This window comes from Drosophila serrata, unplaced genomic scaffold (genome assembly GCF_035046125.1).
Source record: "Drosophila serrata isolate PLE 108 unplaced genomic scaffold, ASM3504612v1 contig_334, whole genome shotgun sequence".
In the NCBI taxonomy this organism is placed as follows: Eukaryota; Metazoa; Arthropoda; class Insecta; order Diptera; family Drosophilidae; genus Drosophila; species Drosophila serrata.
Genome location: NW_028257232.1, coordinates 1,178,578 through 1,192,421, shown reverse-complemented (window position 1 = coordinate 1,192,421; position 13,844 = coordinate 1,178,578). Strand labels below are relative to the sequence as shown.

The 13,844-nt window shown below is 48.4% G+C and overlaps 1 protein-coding gene across 1 annotated transcript; it reads left to right on the top strand.

Moving 5' to 3' along the window:
• Positions 1–1,578: 1,578 nt before the first annotated feature.
• Positions 1,579–13,639, top strand: LOC110178491 (uncharacterized). Its single transcript, XM_086837772.1, has 5 exons — positions 1,579–1,948; positions 8,357–11,730; positions 11,789–11,965; positions 12,028–12,320; positions 12,380–13,639. Exons 2-5 carry the CDS (start codon positions 8,368–8,370, stop codon positions 13,212–13,214), a joined length of 4,668 nt encoding a protein of 1,555 aa, XP_086693898.1. The 5' UTR covers positions 1,579–1,948; positions 8,357–8,367; the 3' UTR covers positions 13,215–13,639.
• The last annotated feature ends 205 nt before the right edge of the window (positions 13,640–13,844 follow it).

The following is a 13,844-nucleotide window of genomic DNA, read 5'->3' as shown; positions in this document are numbered from 1 at the left end:
GAAAAGGTCAACGCTAATTACAATCAACCTCAGCGATTTCAATTGATTTCTGTTGATTCTCGGCTTGCCGGGCAGGTGAAAGTGCTTTGTTCTAGTGGAAATACCACTCGGCGGAAGCCGCAGACAGTCACGGTTGAATGATCTCCTCGAAGAGACTGGCAGACCTCCATCCCCATCCCCATCCCCATCCTCATCCCATAACTCAACCCGGCCAGGCTAGAGGTGGAAACCTTCCTCGTACGTCATCGCTCCGCACATAACTCACGCCCACCTGGGCCGAGGTGGGGCGTTATGACAACTTGACTGATTGGATTTGGCGGCGGATCACCTGCCGATGCTGCTGCTGTCAATGCACTCGCACTCGACTTTCCTAGTTGGAAAAATTGAAAAGAAAATCGCGACAAAGCGGGGCTCTTGTACGTATCTTTGGGTTACCCAATGCATAATGGATAATGGCTCCGAACGCTGAACGCTGAACGATATGCTAATTAACTCGATTTCCACGATCCATAAACGTCTCACTTAGGCAATTGTCTTGGCTTTTGGCGGAAATCCAGCGGCGGCTATGAGAATATTTTAATTGCCAAGCCAAAAGAAGGTGAAGAAAAAGAGGTCTTTTCCTAAGGCCAATTCTTAGAGACTGCTAAATATTTGCCAACTTAATAAGTGCACACTGGAAAAAAGATCTAAAAGCAGCTAACTCTCATCTACAATTAAATATTAACCCATCTCCCAAAAAACCTTAAATTTTGCAACTCAAACTAAACTCTATACTTAAGAGCTTATCACACATCTTACTTAATTATAGTTTTCAATAAGTTGCACTAATTGCTAACAAAAAAAGACAACCCGTTAGAGGTCAATATGGATTCTACGCATTTCAAATGAAAAAATAAAGCCATTTATGTGTGTTACCAACAAAAAAAGAGTAGGAAAAAAAATAATCCATAACAAACAATTCAATTAAAAGCATAATGGAATTTGTGTAATAACCAAACAAATCCAACGACCTTCAGGCCCAAAAAAGCCAATTAAAAGCTGGCCACCACCACATGGCAATGAGTCAGAATTATGTCTGCATTGGATACTATATACACTATATACTATATCGGGTACTAGATATATCTCAGCTGCTGCACATTCAATATTTTCCCAGCAGCGACGACAAAAAACAAGTCCCCGGTGGATTGCAAAACTGGAACGACATTGCTGGAGCTAATGCTAAAACACGTTAGCATTTATGGCCAACTTGATTTGCATTTAGTGCATTCTTGGGGACACTTTAGGGGGGCTTACTCTCCCCTTTAGCCTGTTAATTTCAATTATGGGCCACAAATCATTGGAGGATCTAGGGGAGAAGCCTGCAGACCAGGTCTTTTGTATATTGGCCCGAAGCAAAGTTACAACTTTGAGGTAGTTGAAGCTGCTTAAGTTACCTGAGGCAGAGACTGCGACTGCGACTGCGACTGCGACTGCTACGTCGACTTCAGCAGCGACTGCGACTGCGATCGCTCTTGGATGAAAAGCTGCGAGCGGAGACGGAGCACTCTTACTTACTTTGGGCCGCGACGCTTTTCATTTCTTCAGTCTGTTAACGGCACGCCGACGATGCAGACGCGGCTAAAACCAGCTCTCCTGGTAACTGTTTGATTTGAGCCAACACACGCACAGTGGTGCCAAACAACAACAACAACAAAGTAAAAAGTGATACCAACTCCTGTTCCGTCTTCTCCTCCTGTCGACCAAGTGCATTTGTTTCAAGTGAATTGAATACGAAATAAAATACAAATACAAATACGAATTTAAGGCCCTTGGCCAGCTGCTTTCGGAACTTACGCTTGGATGGCCGCTAATTAAAAACCTAAAATTTAATCAAGTGAAAGAGAAAGATCACAGGAAGAAGCCAAGCTAAAAGCGGCTCCCAACTCCAATTGGAGAGCTTTGGTAGGTAAGTGCCAAAAAAGGCAAAATAGAAATTTGTAACGCATGTCTTGGCATTTTTTGCTAGTTATTTTTTCATGCTCTAATTATTTGGAAATTTCATTTTGTTTAACTCGTTAACTGGCATGCAATTTGTTTGCCCAAAGATTTGCCAGCCAGCTGAGCAACCATCCATCTTTCGGAGAGTCTGGCTTTATGGCCAGAGACTTCCTCAATTTGAGCCAATAAAAAGTTAGTTGGATGTGTAAAAGGTGCTGCCCCGGCTGACCAGCATGGAAAAAGTAACTGGTCCATCCTCTTGGCATCTCCATTCTTTGAAGAAGATGTCTTGGGTTTTGTTTGCTGGCTGCTTTTCCAAACGCATCTCCGCCACTTCATTAACCCAATTTTCACTTCCCCCAGAAAGAGAGAGAAACTCTTGTCCAAAAGAGAAAAATCTTGTTTATCGGGCCAATTTACATAAGGTCAGTGGAGGGGAGGGGAATCATTTCTCTTCCCTAATCTCTGATCTTAACGGAACTAATGTCTGCATTTATTTGCTGCTGTTTGTGTTTGAGATTTTCTGATGCTTGTTTTGTGATTTTTACGAGTCTCAGAGGAGTGAGCAAATAGTCCCTCGTTTTTTATTTACTTTACACACACTTTGTTGTTACCTTTTATGTTTTTATTTTTATGCGAGTGGTCAGCGTTTTCGAAATTAAATACTTTCTAATTACAATAAACGCAGCCGATGGCCGCTGGCGTCTGCCGGCCGGCCAATGTCCATAGCCTTTGGCTCAAGACTGAAATCACGTAGCCGCCCCATCGGCCAATGCCAAAGCCAATAAAAAAATAAGAAAAAAAACAAAATAATAATAAAGAAAAGAGAGAAACAAAACTCGCGAAAGTGTCAAGAAAATATAATACCACTTCAGACTCACTTTTTCTTTATTGTCATGTCTTAATGTGGCGCCTGATGTGTTTATTTGCGCCATCAGGCCTCCACAACCGCTTCTCCATTCCTATCCCCGCAATGAAAGTGAAACGTGCGAATGGCTTTGCGTATTTGCAGAAGCTTCCATCGTTCAGCACGTGCCCTGCCATCCAGCCATCAAGTCATCCATCCAGCCATCCAGCCATCCAGCCATCCAGCCAACCATTCAACCAATCCAACCATATGGCAATATATCCAGTAGTGTGTGGGGTCTTCGTCTTTCGCCGCTTTCAATTACTCAACCTCGAAATGTTCAATTTGTCAAGCGTTGCGACAAGATGAGCGATTACGACTTTCTTCTCAGCGGGGGAAAAAAACAAAAGACTTAGGACACAAACTTGGCCAAACAAAAGACTTAAGACCCGAACTTGGCTCATTAGCTGGGGTTTGTCCAGTGGAATGTCTTGAAGAACTTGAAAGAAGCTTGACGTCTAGTTTATTTAGTTGGGAAATTTAGTTATTAGCACTAGTAAGTTGGTTAAAAGATTAACACTAACTTATTTCCTAGGAAATGGTGAAAAATTATGTTAAATGTTTGGAAATTTACATTATTAGATAGTTATTTACTTAGTAAATATTAAAACGAAGTTTATTAATGAACAAAAGCTTAGTCACAAGACTAAAATGTGCATATAACCATATAAATAACATTTTATGATGCCATAAACAACATAAAAAGTTTTTTTTTCTTTACAAATTAACATAAGACATAATCAATAAGGTTTTTCACTAGTTGAAATTCCTCAATGAACACAAGATGCTGCTTATTGTTATGAGAGCAATCTAATGAACTAACTAGTTTTACAATCAATTCATATACATTTATTGATTCTCTTTAATAATTCCATTGGTCGTTAAAACTCAGCGATCTTTCGACAGACCACAATTATCCCAGGCACTTGTGACACGCACTGAATTCTAAATGTGAATAATTACAATGCAATATTCAGACATTATTCAAGCTGTATCGGATCCAAATCGCATTTAAGCCGCGAGACAAAAACAAAATCAATTCAAATGGGGCATTTATAGCTCGCTGGCTCGGCTGGCATCCAAAATCGTGAGTTGCAGTTGCATGTGCAGGTCGATCTCAACAGACCCCTCTTGTAAGACCCCTCTTGTAAGACCCCCCTTGTAAGACCCCTCTTGTAAGAGACCCCTTGAAAACCCACACCGTTGATTAGTCAGCACCCGGCTGCTAGCAATTGCCAGAGGCTTTTTGCCCCGTTTTGTCTCCGTCTTAGCCTCAGCCTCAGACTTAGCCTCAGACTCGGTACTTTTTGCTTCTAGATCCCCGACAAGTTGAAGTGCCTTGGCTGGCCTACTGCATTTTTTCTCACACTCTTGCCTTGGTCACGGATGTGGCTGTGGATGTGGATTGATTGCTAATGTTCATCTGGGCATATATCTGCCAGGCAGGCGGCTCAGCTCAGTTTATGTGGATACCCTCGACGCGTTGCACAAGTCTTAAGGAGGCCGAGAATGAGACCCACTTGAGACATGGCCTAATGCAGGGAGAGAAAAAGAAGACTTAGAGTAATATTTAATTGGAGTGCTTAAGAGACTAAATACTATTTTTTAGCAGCAAATAATTGTATTAAAAAGGTGTAAGAATATGTATAAAGGAGCGTTAAATGCATATTATATTTTTAAAATAAAATATATGTGTTTTTAAGTGATTTATTATATTTGGAACTAGGAAAGGTCACACCTTATTTCATTATAAAACCTTGGTACTTGAATCCAAACCTCTCATTTAGACATTTCAATTTATTAATTTATATAAAATTAAATTACTTCCTGCTCATCATCTTCTCTTAACCAAACTACCCATACTTTTCCTGCAGTGTAACTTTTGCTTTCTTCAGCTGCTCCAGTTGCTGCTGCTTTGTTTTGTCACAGCCTTTGCTTTATGGTTTTTCATATATATACAAGTACTATGGATATATATAAAACCCTATAGAGTAGAGGGGTAAAGTAGGCTCTCTGTTGCAATTGTCACATTGTTTTAAGCCAGTTATCGGCCTGCTTTTAACCAGCTTGAAGTTTGGCAAGAAAACATAGAGAGAGTGACAGTTGGGGAGTGTTGTAATTAGCGGCAATATCATCATTATTCGATTTGCGATGAGCGGCGAGTGATAAGCGTTTAAGACAATTTAACTGTGAATTCCGTTTGTCAAACAACGGCCCAAGGCATCCGGTTTTCAAAGTTGCGCAACTCTGCGGCCCAACATCGTCTCCCCCGCATGCCAAATTTGTGAAGAAAACAAAAAACAATAAAAGAAATGTTCGACGGAGAAATACTTTCGCTTTCAAATGCTCGAGCATAAATTCTTGGGATTACGCAAGCGCCCAAGGCCCCCTCGAGGCATGTTTTGGTTTGGTGAGCAGGTGGTAGTAGAGGTGCCTCTGCCTCTGCCTCAACCACTTACCTCATTTGGAAAGCAGCGGAGAAATGAAAGTTGCGTGAAATTTACATTTCGTTTAATAATTTCGAACATTTCTTCGGGGTCGCTGTGGCATAAAATTTGAGGAATTAGCCCATGTTTTCTGTCCATGTCTTCTGGTTAAACTCTTTCCGGCAGGCCCAGGAGCACGCCCCCAATAATCCGCAAGACGGAGGCCAATTTTGAATGCCAGCCCGAAGTGCATTTCATTGTCGCTTTCATTTCGCAGTTTTCCATTTCCATTTTTCCTCCGTTTTTCCCAACTCCTGCTTTATATACATATCTCTCTTTTGACGACGACGAGTTCATTGGCTCTGCATAATTTATGCGTGGCTATTGGAGCCATCAATCCTTACGTTTGTCGTTGGCCACCAACTCTGCCATGGCTAATTGGCCGTAACTGTAACTGGGGAAAAATAGAGACAAATGATTTCGGCACTAGAGCGATACAATCAGTCAATATTTAATGTGCGAATTGTGCAAGTATGTCTCTAACGAGTGGGGGAAACTATTGCCAATATGGTGAGTTACTCATGACTCACAACTCAGCCGGGTCACGCACATTCCTTGGCCAGCTTTGGGTGGCTTTGCTCTAATAACTCGGCTGCAGCAAGCATGTATCTGACGGATCCGTGGGCGGTGCCCCGAAAACTTGGACCTGAGAGGTGTGTGTTTGTGTGACCAGCTGAGCGTGGCCGTTGCAGCCTCCAGATGCAATTAAAGCCAAACTAGAGCTCTAGAAACCAAGATCTCTTGGCTATATATTACCACATCCAAAGTCTCAAGAGATTATGTGCTTGAAATCCCCTCTATTTGCAGCCCTTTTAATTACGCGCCCACTAATGCCTCATTGTATTTTTCTGTATTTTATTTCTGCTTTCAGTTACCTCAGCAATCTTGTTTGGGCCCAGTTAGTTAGCTTCCAGTGTCTATCTGGCTGCCGCTGTTTATGGTAAGTCTACAATGGGATTGGAGCGACCTTGCTGCTGTTGTGGGTGTGGTGTTACTCACCTGGGTGTGGACTCGAGTAATCCAATTAAACTCACTCGCCAAATGATCAGCAAAGCGATGAAACAATGTCAATGCCAGAAGTTGTACATCGAGTAATCCCTGGAGTCGCCATACCACAAACCATAATCCATAATCCCTTTACGGCTGGTAAGCCAGCTTTCCTGTGTCTACATCCGGCTTTGTGGTCAGCTACCAATGACCTGCCACAAATCCCCATCCTCATTCCCAGAGAGACAAGACAAGAGGTACACGCCCCCGCCAGCAAGGAAAGTCCGTTTCCAAGTCCAAGTCCAAGTCCAAGTCCGCTTTGATTTCAACAGATGTCTGGGCCACAAAATGAAAGGGAAATTGCCTGTTACCTGGCTGGCTGGCTGGCTGGCTGGCTGGCTCCTCACCTGCCTGCCTTTTTCCGAGGGCATTGTCACATTTCACTTTCAATGATCGGCGGAGATTTCAAGTGCAGCGGTCTCCAGCGAGGTGTGACAATGGGCCGGCTCTCTGTTTGCTTTTATAAATTTTTGACAACTGGTTTGGGTCCGAAATATTGACCGCAAGTGTGTCTAATTTCTATTATTTTCCTCTCCGCCGGCAAGTGGAGTTCACTTTCTTCTTTCACTGTGCCAGTGCACAGTGCTCTCCCGTTGCAATGCACCGCTGCAAGTTCCGTTGTGATATATTTAGCAGTTTATATTTTAAACGATTTTGCTCAGTGATTTTTTGCCGTACTTTTTTGCTTTCGTTTAACCCATTTAATGCGGCATCCGCTGGTACAGACACACACACACCACACTCGATTAATTCAGTGGAAAAGTGAAAACGAAAGTGCTCGAGGAGATCGCAGATGTGTGTGCTCAGTGGTCAGGTTTTGGTCAGGTTTGTTTTATATATATTTCGGCCTCACTTTCGTTTTCAGACAAGGCGAATCTTCTGGATTGGCTTGGTCATTTGCCATAATTTGCGATTACACCGACTCCGGGGACCGAGTGCTGTTGATGATGATGCAATTAGCATCCCCAGACATATGCAAAATGCGAAATGAGGAAACGAGGAAACCAAACTGTCGCCGCCGATTCATTGATTGTGGTTCATGGATCATGGATCATGGGTCTTGGCTTTGGCCAATGAGGCGTATTACCAGCCTCTTGGTAGCCAGGCTACCATTTCGCCTTAAGTATTGCAATTTCTCGCATTTGGCCAAATGAAAACAAGCGCACAATTATGGCCACTTGGCCGGGCAGTTATGGCCCGACCACCGACCAGTTGCACTTACAGTTACACTTGCCACACCGAAGACAGATACAGATAGAGATACAGATACAGCAACAGGTACAGCTACAGCTACAGCTACATCTACAAATCCATAGCCAGACCCGGCAATTACCTTTTGATTCACTGCAGCAACTGCAGCAATACCTTTCACTTGCCCCCAGTACCTCGTCGGCGGTCGTGAAAAATGCAAATGCCTCGAAAGAATCCAAAGAGCTAACGCCCAGCGACCTTGGCTTCGGGTTGGGCAATCTCAGGCCCAGTACAGTCTCAAGATCTCATTGGAAATTCAGTTGAATTTGCATTTGGATTTGTGTAATTACAGGCGACAATTAAGTTACCGGTTCTGGTTGTTCCGGTTTCTAAGTCTTTTGCTACTTTTTGCTTTACCATTTGGTGACCTTTCACTGGAGTTCATTAAAGTTTTCGGTGGGTTTTCCTTTTGGTATTGGGAAATTCCTTTAATTGTGGCTTGAAATAAACTCGAAATATTTCCAATTTGCAAAGATATAAGTTACCATAACAATGGATGACCTCTTGCCGGCGTTTTGTTGGGGGAACTTGGCATTTAAGAATGTCAAACTTTGCGTGAGGAAAATTCATTAGTTACTCTGTTGGATAAAGCTTTGTTTATTGGGTTTTAATTAAAATTACTTTGTTATTTTGGTTTTAGTACATATTCTTTGTTCATACTCTATATAATCTCTTTCCCTTGCAGGCAATTTAGCTATGAAGCGAGGCATGCAACTCACCGCCGCCTGGCTGTGCTTACTGGCCACGGCCAGCCTAGCCCAAAACCAGGAGTCCTCCGCCAAGTGGTCTCGTCAGCTTGAGAGCGTGGGCCAATCCGATTCCCTGGACTCCTTGGACTGGGTGCCCTTGGCCCAACCCCTAGATGGCAGCAAGGATCGCTCGGGAAATGGACGCGTACTGACCTACTCGCAGACCTTTCCGCCCAGCGCACGTTTCGGGGATCTGACCAAGACGGGCGCCTCCCAGTTCGACTATCCCTTCCAGTTCCAGCGGTATCCCAATGGAGGAAGTCAGGCCCTGCCCCTCCGCCAGGGACCTCCACCGCCGCCAGCCAGTCTCAAGGCCGGATCCCAGGAGCCCACGTCGCAGTCCTTCTTCAAGTTCGAGATGCCGTTCCACAACAATAACGAGGGACAGGCTCAGGCACCTCCCACTCTGCAGACGGGTTACCAGATCCAGCACACTTTCGGAGCAGGAGCTGCAGGACTTCAGGCACCCTCCTCCCTGTTCAGCCCGCCCTCGCTCTTTGGACAGCAGCAGGGACAGCCTTTTGGGGCGGACTTCCACTCCCTGGGCTCCCAGAAGCCGCTGGCTCAGGCACTGAACAAACCACTCCATCAGCAGAACTATGTCCAGGATATACTGCCTCCCAAGACCCTGGGCAAGCCACTGCCCACACAGCCTTCGCTGCAGAGTGTGACGCCCCAGGTCTTCCCCGTGAATCCCGAGCCTGAGAATCTCTTTGGCCTGAACAAGGCAGCGCCTTCGTCAGCTCCATCGTCCAGTAGGGATCAGGATGTGCAGTTGCTGTATGTTCCATACGACACGCTCTACAACCAGCAAAGGCAGCAATCGGGATTGGGATCGGGGTCCAGCTCCAACTTTGAGGTGAACAAGTTCAACGTGAATCCTGGTCTGCCCGCTGTCAATCCGTACCAGATCAACCAGTTCTACACGCAGGATCCCAGCGTGGGCAGCGACTTCTTCAGCTCGGGCACCACCACGAGACCCAGTACCACCACCAGCCAGCCGCAGAGCATCTTCCAGAGCTTCGGCCAGCCACAGCCCCAGCCCCAATCGCAGTTCACCACAGCGAAGCCGAAGCCCAAGGCACATCAGCCTCCCTTGGCCATGTTCCTGCTGCGCTCCAGTTCCCGGCCCTCGCAATCCGATGTGGTCACTGCTCTGAGGAATGCCCACAGCATCTCGGTGATTGACTCGCCCACCAAGCAGACGCCGGAGATCTTTGTGGGACCCGCCGGCATGCCCATTCCCGATGGCTATGTGAAGTTCGATCTGCCCTACCTGTCGCAGCTCTCACAGAACCGGGATCTCAGCGATGTCTCCTTCTTCGTGGCTCCCTTGAGCTACAGGACGCCGAATGGTTTCAACAAGATCCTGCTGCCAGAGCCGCATGTGGGTTCCATTGTGGTCAACAGGGCCAAGGACATCGGTGCGAGTCAGCAACTGTCGCCGCCTGCCAGGCCCCAGCAGCGTCCTTATGCCACCGTGAGCAGCACCCGTAATCCCTTCGAGAGCACCACCACCCAGTCGCAGCTCCAGGCTCAGAGCCAGGTTCCCGGACGTGGCAACAAGTTCAGCTACTACTATGTCCAGGATGGCATCCAGGAGGTGAACGCGCCGAAGGTGCCCGCCAAGCAGGAGCGGCACAAGAAGAAGCGACCCCAGAGCGTCCAGGTGGATCAACCTCAGTATCGTCCTTCGCCCACGAAGGCCCAGACCCAGAACCCCTTCGATAATCTGAACCAGATTGGCGGCGACGATTTCTTCAAGACGCTGGGCACCAAACCCACAACTACCTCTACTTCCAGTACCTCCACATCGACTACGACCTCCACTACTTCGACCACGGCTGCTCCCCAGTCGCTGTTTACCTACAGCACCCGGCCCCAGGTGGAGTTCCCCGGCTCCAGTGGCCAGCTGTATCCCCAGTATATCCAGGAACCAGTGCAGGAGCAACTCCCCAGGCTGACCACGCGTCCCCCAACCGCCTCCACAGCTGAGGAAGAGCAGCGCATGAAGCAATACTTCCGCCAGCAGGATGCCTTCCGCCAGCGACCGCACACCACAAATCCTCCGTTCGAATATACCCCGAGCTCCCTGGACTACGAGGTTCCTCTGCCCACAACGACGACGCAGAGGATCAAGACCAAGCAGCGAGTGAACCTGTATACCCCGGCGGCCGTCCCAGTGACCACTTCTGATGTGGGCTACAATAACGTGGAGCAACAGGCTCCCCTCAACCACCGTCCCAGCTACAGTCAAGTGCAGAACGAGATCCTGGACAACAGCAATGTGGAGTACGATCCCAATCCCTACCATGTGCCCTCGGAGCTGCCACCCTTGACTCCAGATATTCCCGGACTGGTCAACAACCTGCAGGAGAAGGACAAGCTGCAGCCTGCCCTGGCCACCACTCCGTTGCCCGAGCCGGAACCGGAGACACGACCAACCAGGAGACCCGTCCTCCGTACTCGCAAGCCAGCCGTGACCAAGGTTACCTCATCCGTGTCCTACTCAGAGTCGGAGTCCTCGGGCAAGCTACCCACTCACCGGATCAGGAGGCCATACAGCAGCCGAGGAACTACAGCGCCGGCTGCCTCCACAGGAAGCGGAGATGGCGGCGAGGAGTCATCTTCGACTCCGACTCGTCGTCCCAGCAGTGCAAGGAATCCACTCATCCGGAATCCCAATCGCATCCGCTACAGGCCCACGAACGATGAGCGTCACACGCTGAAGACCAAGACCAGGAAGGGATCGAAGAACGGCAAGGGCAGCGAGGATCAGGATCTGGACTACCAGCGGGATGTGCTCAAGCAGAACTATCCGGTGTTCAAGGCCTCCTCCAGGCGTCCCACCAGCCCCACGGCCATTCCCAGCTCCTACGACGTACAGGGCACCACCGAGGGACCCGCCTCCGAGTCCCAGCAGGTCTACACGGTGACCCCGAGCAACAGCATCGATAATGGCGGCAACGAGCAGAGCGGCTTCCCCGCCAATCTGCTGGAACCCATGCAGATAGCCCAGCACTATCAGGAGTTCTCCAAGGACAACTACGGACCCGGCTACTTCCCCAACCAGGAGGATCTCAATCCCACGGAGGCCATCGTGCGCAACGAAGTCAGTCCCATCTACACTACTCTGGCCACCACGACGCCATCGACTACGACGACTTCGACTACGACAACCACGGAGGCGCCTCCAACTACCACCACCAGGCGTTCGCCATTCGTTAGGAGGAACTATCCGAGATTGAGGACAACCACGACGACTGAGACCCCAGTGACCAGTACCACGCCCTCGGAGGAGAGGCCATCTGTAAGGGAGATAAATAGATTACTTAAGAACTAGGTTATTGATTAACTTACCCCTTTAGATCCGCTCTCGTCTGCCTCCTCGTCGCGTGGTGAAGGTGCGTCAGCGTCAGCGTCGTCCTGGTCATCCAGCCTCATCCTCTACAGCAGCGCCAGAGGAGGAATCGGAGCCCGTTACTCAAAAAGCAAATCTTCGCAAGCTGAGTCGATACAATAACCCAGAGGTTAGAGATAAGGAGGTACTTTTCTACAGTTATTAATATTGATTTCCCCTACCCATCTAATAAATCCTACTCTACAGACTCCGAGTCCAACTCCCCTCACCCAGCGTCGTCGCTATAAGCAACCCTTCCAGCTGGAGGGTCAGGAATCGCAGTGGTCGCCCTCCTCGGAAACAGCCAACAGCAACACCAATTCGAACAGCTTCAAGCCCCTGAACCCCAAGTACAAGGCGGAGACGCACAACTTCGAGAGCGAGCCGGAGATTGTGACCATGGGACCCACGGAACAGCCGGAGACCTATGAGTTCAATGTAGCTGCCGATCTGGGAGGATCGGGTGGTCAGCGCACCACCATCAAGGCTCCCAATCTCAAGTAAGATTTTGAGAGATTACCCTTATTTTCTCCCAACACTAAAAACTCTTTCCTTACAGACCCGAGAAATCATTTGCCGAGCTTCTGGAGGAAGTGATGGGCAAGGCACCGGAGGATCACACCACAGAGTCTCCCAGCAGTACCTTGGGTCGCCTCAGTCGACGTGGCAAGTGGAAGAAGAACCGTGTGGCGACCGATAACTCGGAGAACTTCGAGACAGCCGAGTCCCAGAACCTGGGACCACAGCTGTACAATGCCCTGCAGGCGGCCGGCGAAAAGGAGGAGCTGCCCAAGACCACGACTCCCCTGACTCCCATAATCACCGAGGTTCAGACGGAAGCTCAGGCAATAACCACCACAATTGCCTCGCCAACAACGCCCGAGGAGTACGAGGTGACCACCGCCCGTGCCGTGGAAGAGGCCACCATGACTTCGACTCTGCCGGTGAGCGAGGAGAGTGCCACGCGTCGCATGGACACCGCTGCGGATGTGGACGATCTGGAGTCGCAGCCCAGCATCTTCTCCGAGGTGAGGAAGCAGCTGCACGACCTCTTCGCCATCGAGGAGAGCGAGGATGAGGCGGTAACCGCCGCTCTGGCAGCCGTGGGCAAGCGTCGCCAGGAGTACACGAGCATTCGACGCACCAGCCCCTCGACGCCCGCCGAGAAAACCACTCTGGCGCCGGCGAATGAGGAGGAGGAGGCCAAGGCCACCGCCACCACCACAGAAGCCACCGTTGCAGAGAGCAAAAAGGATAGCTTCCACAAGGATCTGATGGAGCATGTGGTGTACGCCACCTCAACGTCGACCAAAGTCACCTCCGAGACGGAGATCTGTTACCGCGGGCGCTGTATTCGGTCCGAGGATCTGCCCGCCAACCACAAACTGCACTGAGCAGGCTCACCCGCACACTCCTCCATCATAAAGGAAGGCGAAGCGATAGATCATGTACATAGGGGCAGAGGGGATACGGACAAGGAGGTGGGACTTGGCTCGTTAGCTCCTCCTTGGTCGCGTCCACTTGTAATTACCTAGCTTTAACTACAAATATATGTTAAGGATAAGCAGACAAAACCCGTAATGAAGGGCAAGGGAGGTTCTTGGATAGGACATGGGAGAAGTACATCGAACTCCTATCAGGGAACTTCCTCACCAAAAACCCCTTGAGATTCCCCCACTTAGAGCAATTAGTTTTAGTTTCGTAGAGTTAGCATTACGTCAGGATATCCATTAGCCAGCATGTAAGTCTTGTACCATATGTACATCGTTGTGTACTAACATTACGACTACGAATAATACCAATAAAAACGAAACGAAAAGTCCAATCAATCCTTGGGTTAGGCATCTATGAGGGGCACACGTTCCTGTGCAGCTTCTTCAGCTGCAACACCATCATCTCCTGCAGGTAAGGGTGTTCTGGTGGCAACAGGCGAGTTCCAGGATTGGACATCTGTTCGGCCGAACAGCATGAAAAGCAGGTTGCCAATGAAGTAGACAATAGCGGTGAAGAAAACACAATGCGCC

What these genes read in the sequence shown, in the direction of transcription:
- LOC110178491 (XM_086837772.1), top strand. Translation starts at nt 8,368, where the DNA reads ATGAAGCGAGGCATGCAACTCACCGCCGCCTGGCTGTGCTTACTGGCC. An exon ending in CCTCGGAGGAGAGGCCATCT is followed by an intron (nt 11,731 to 11,788) that starts GTAAGGGAGATA and finishes TTACCCCTTTAG; the next exon opens with ATCCGCTCTCGTCTGCCTCC. An exon ending in ATCAAGGCTCCCAATCTCAA is followed by an intron (nt 12,321 to 12,379) that starts GTAAGATTTTGA and finishes CTTTCCTTACAG; the next exon opens with ACCCGAGAAATCATTTGCCG.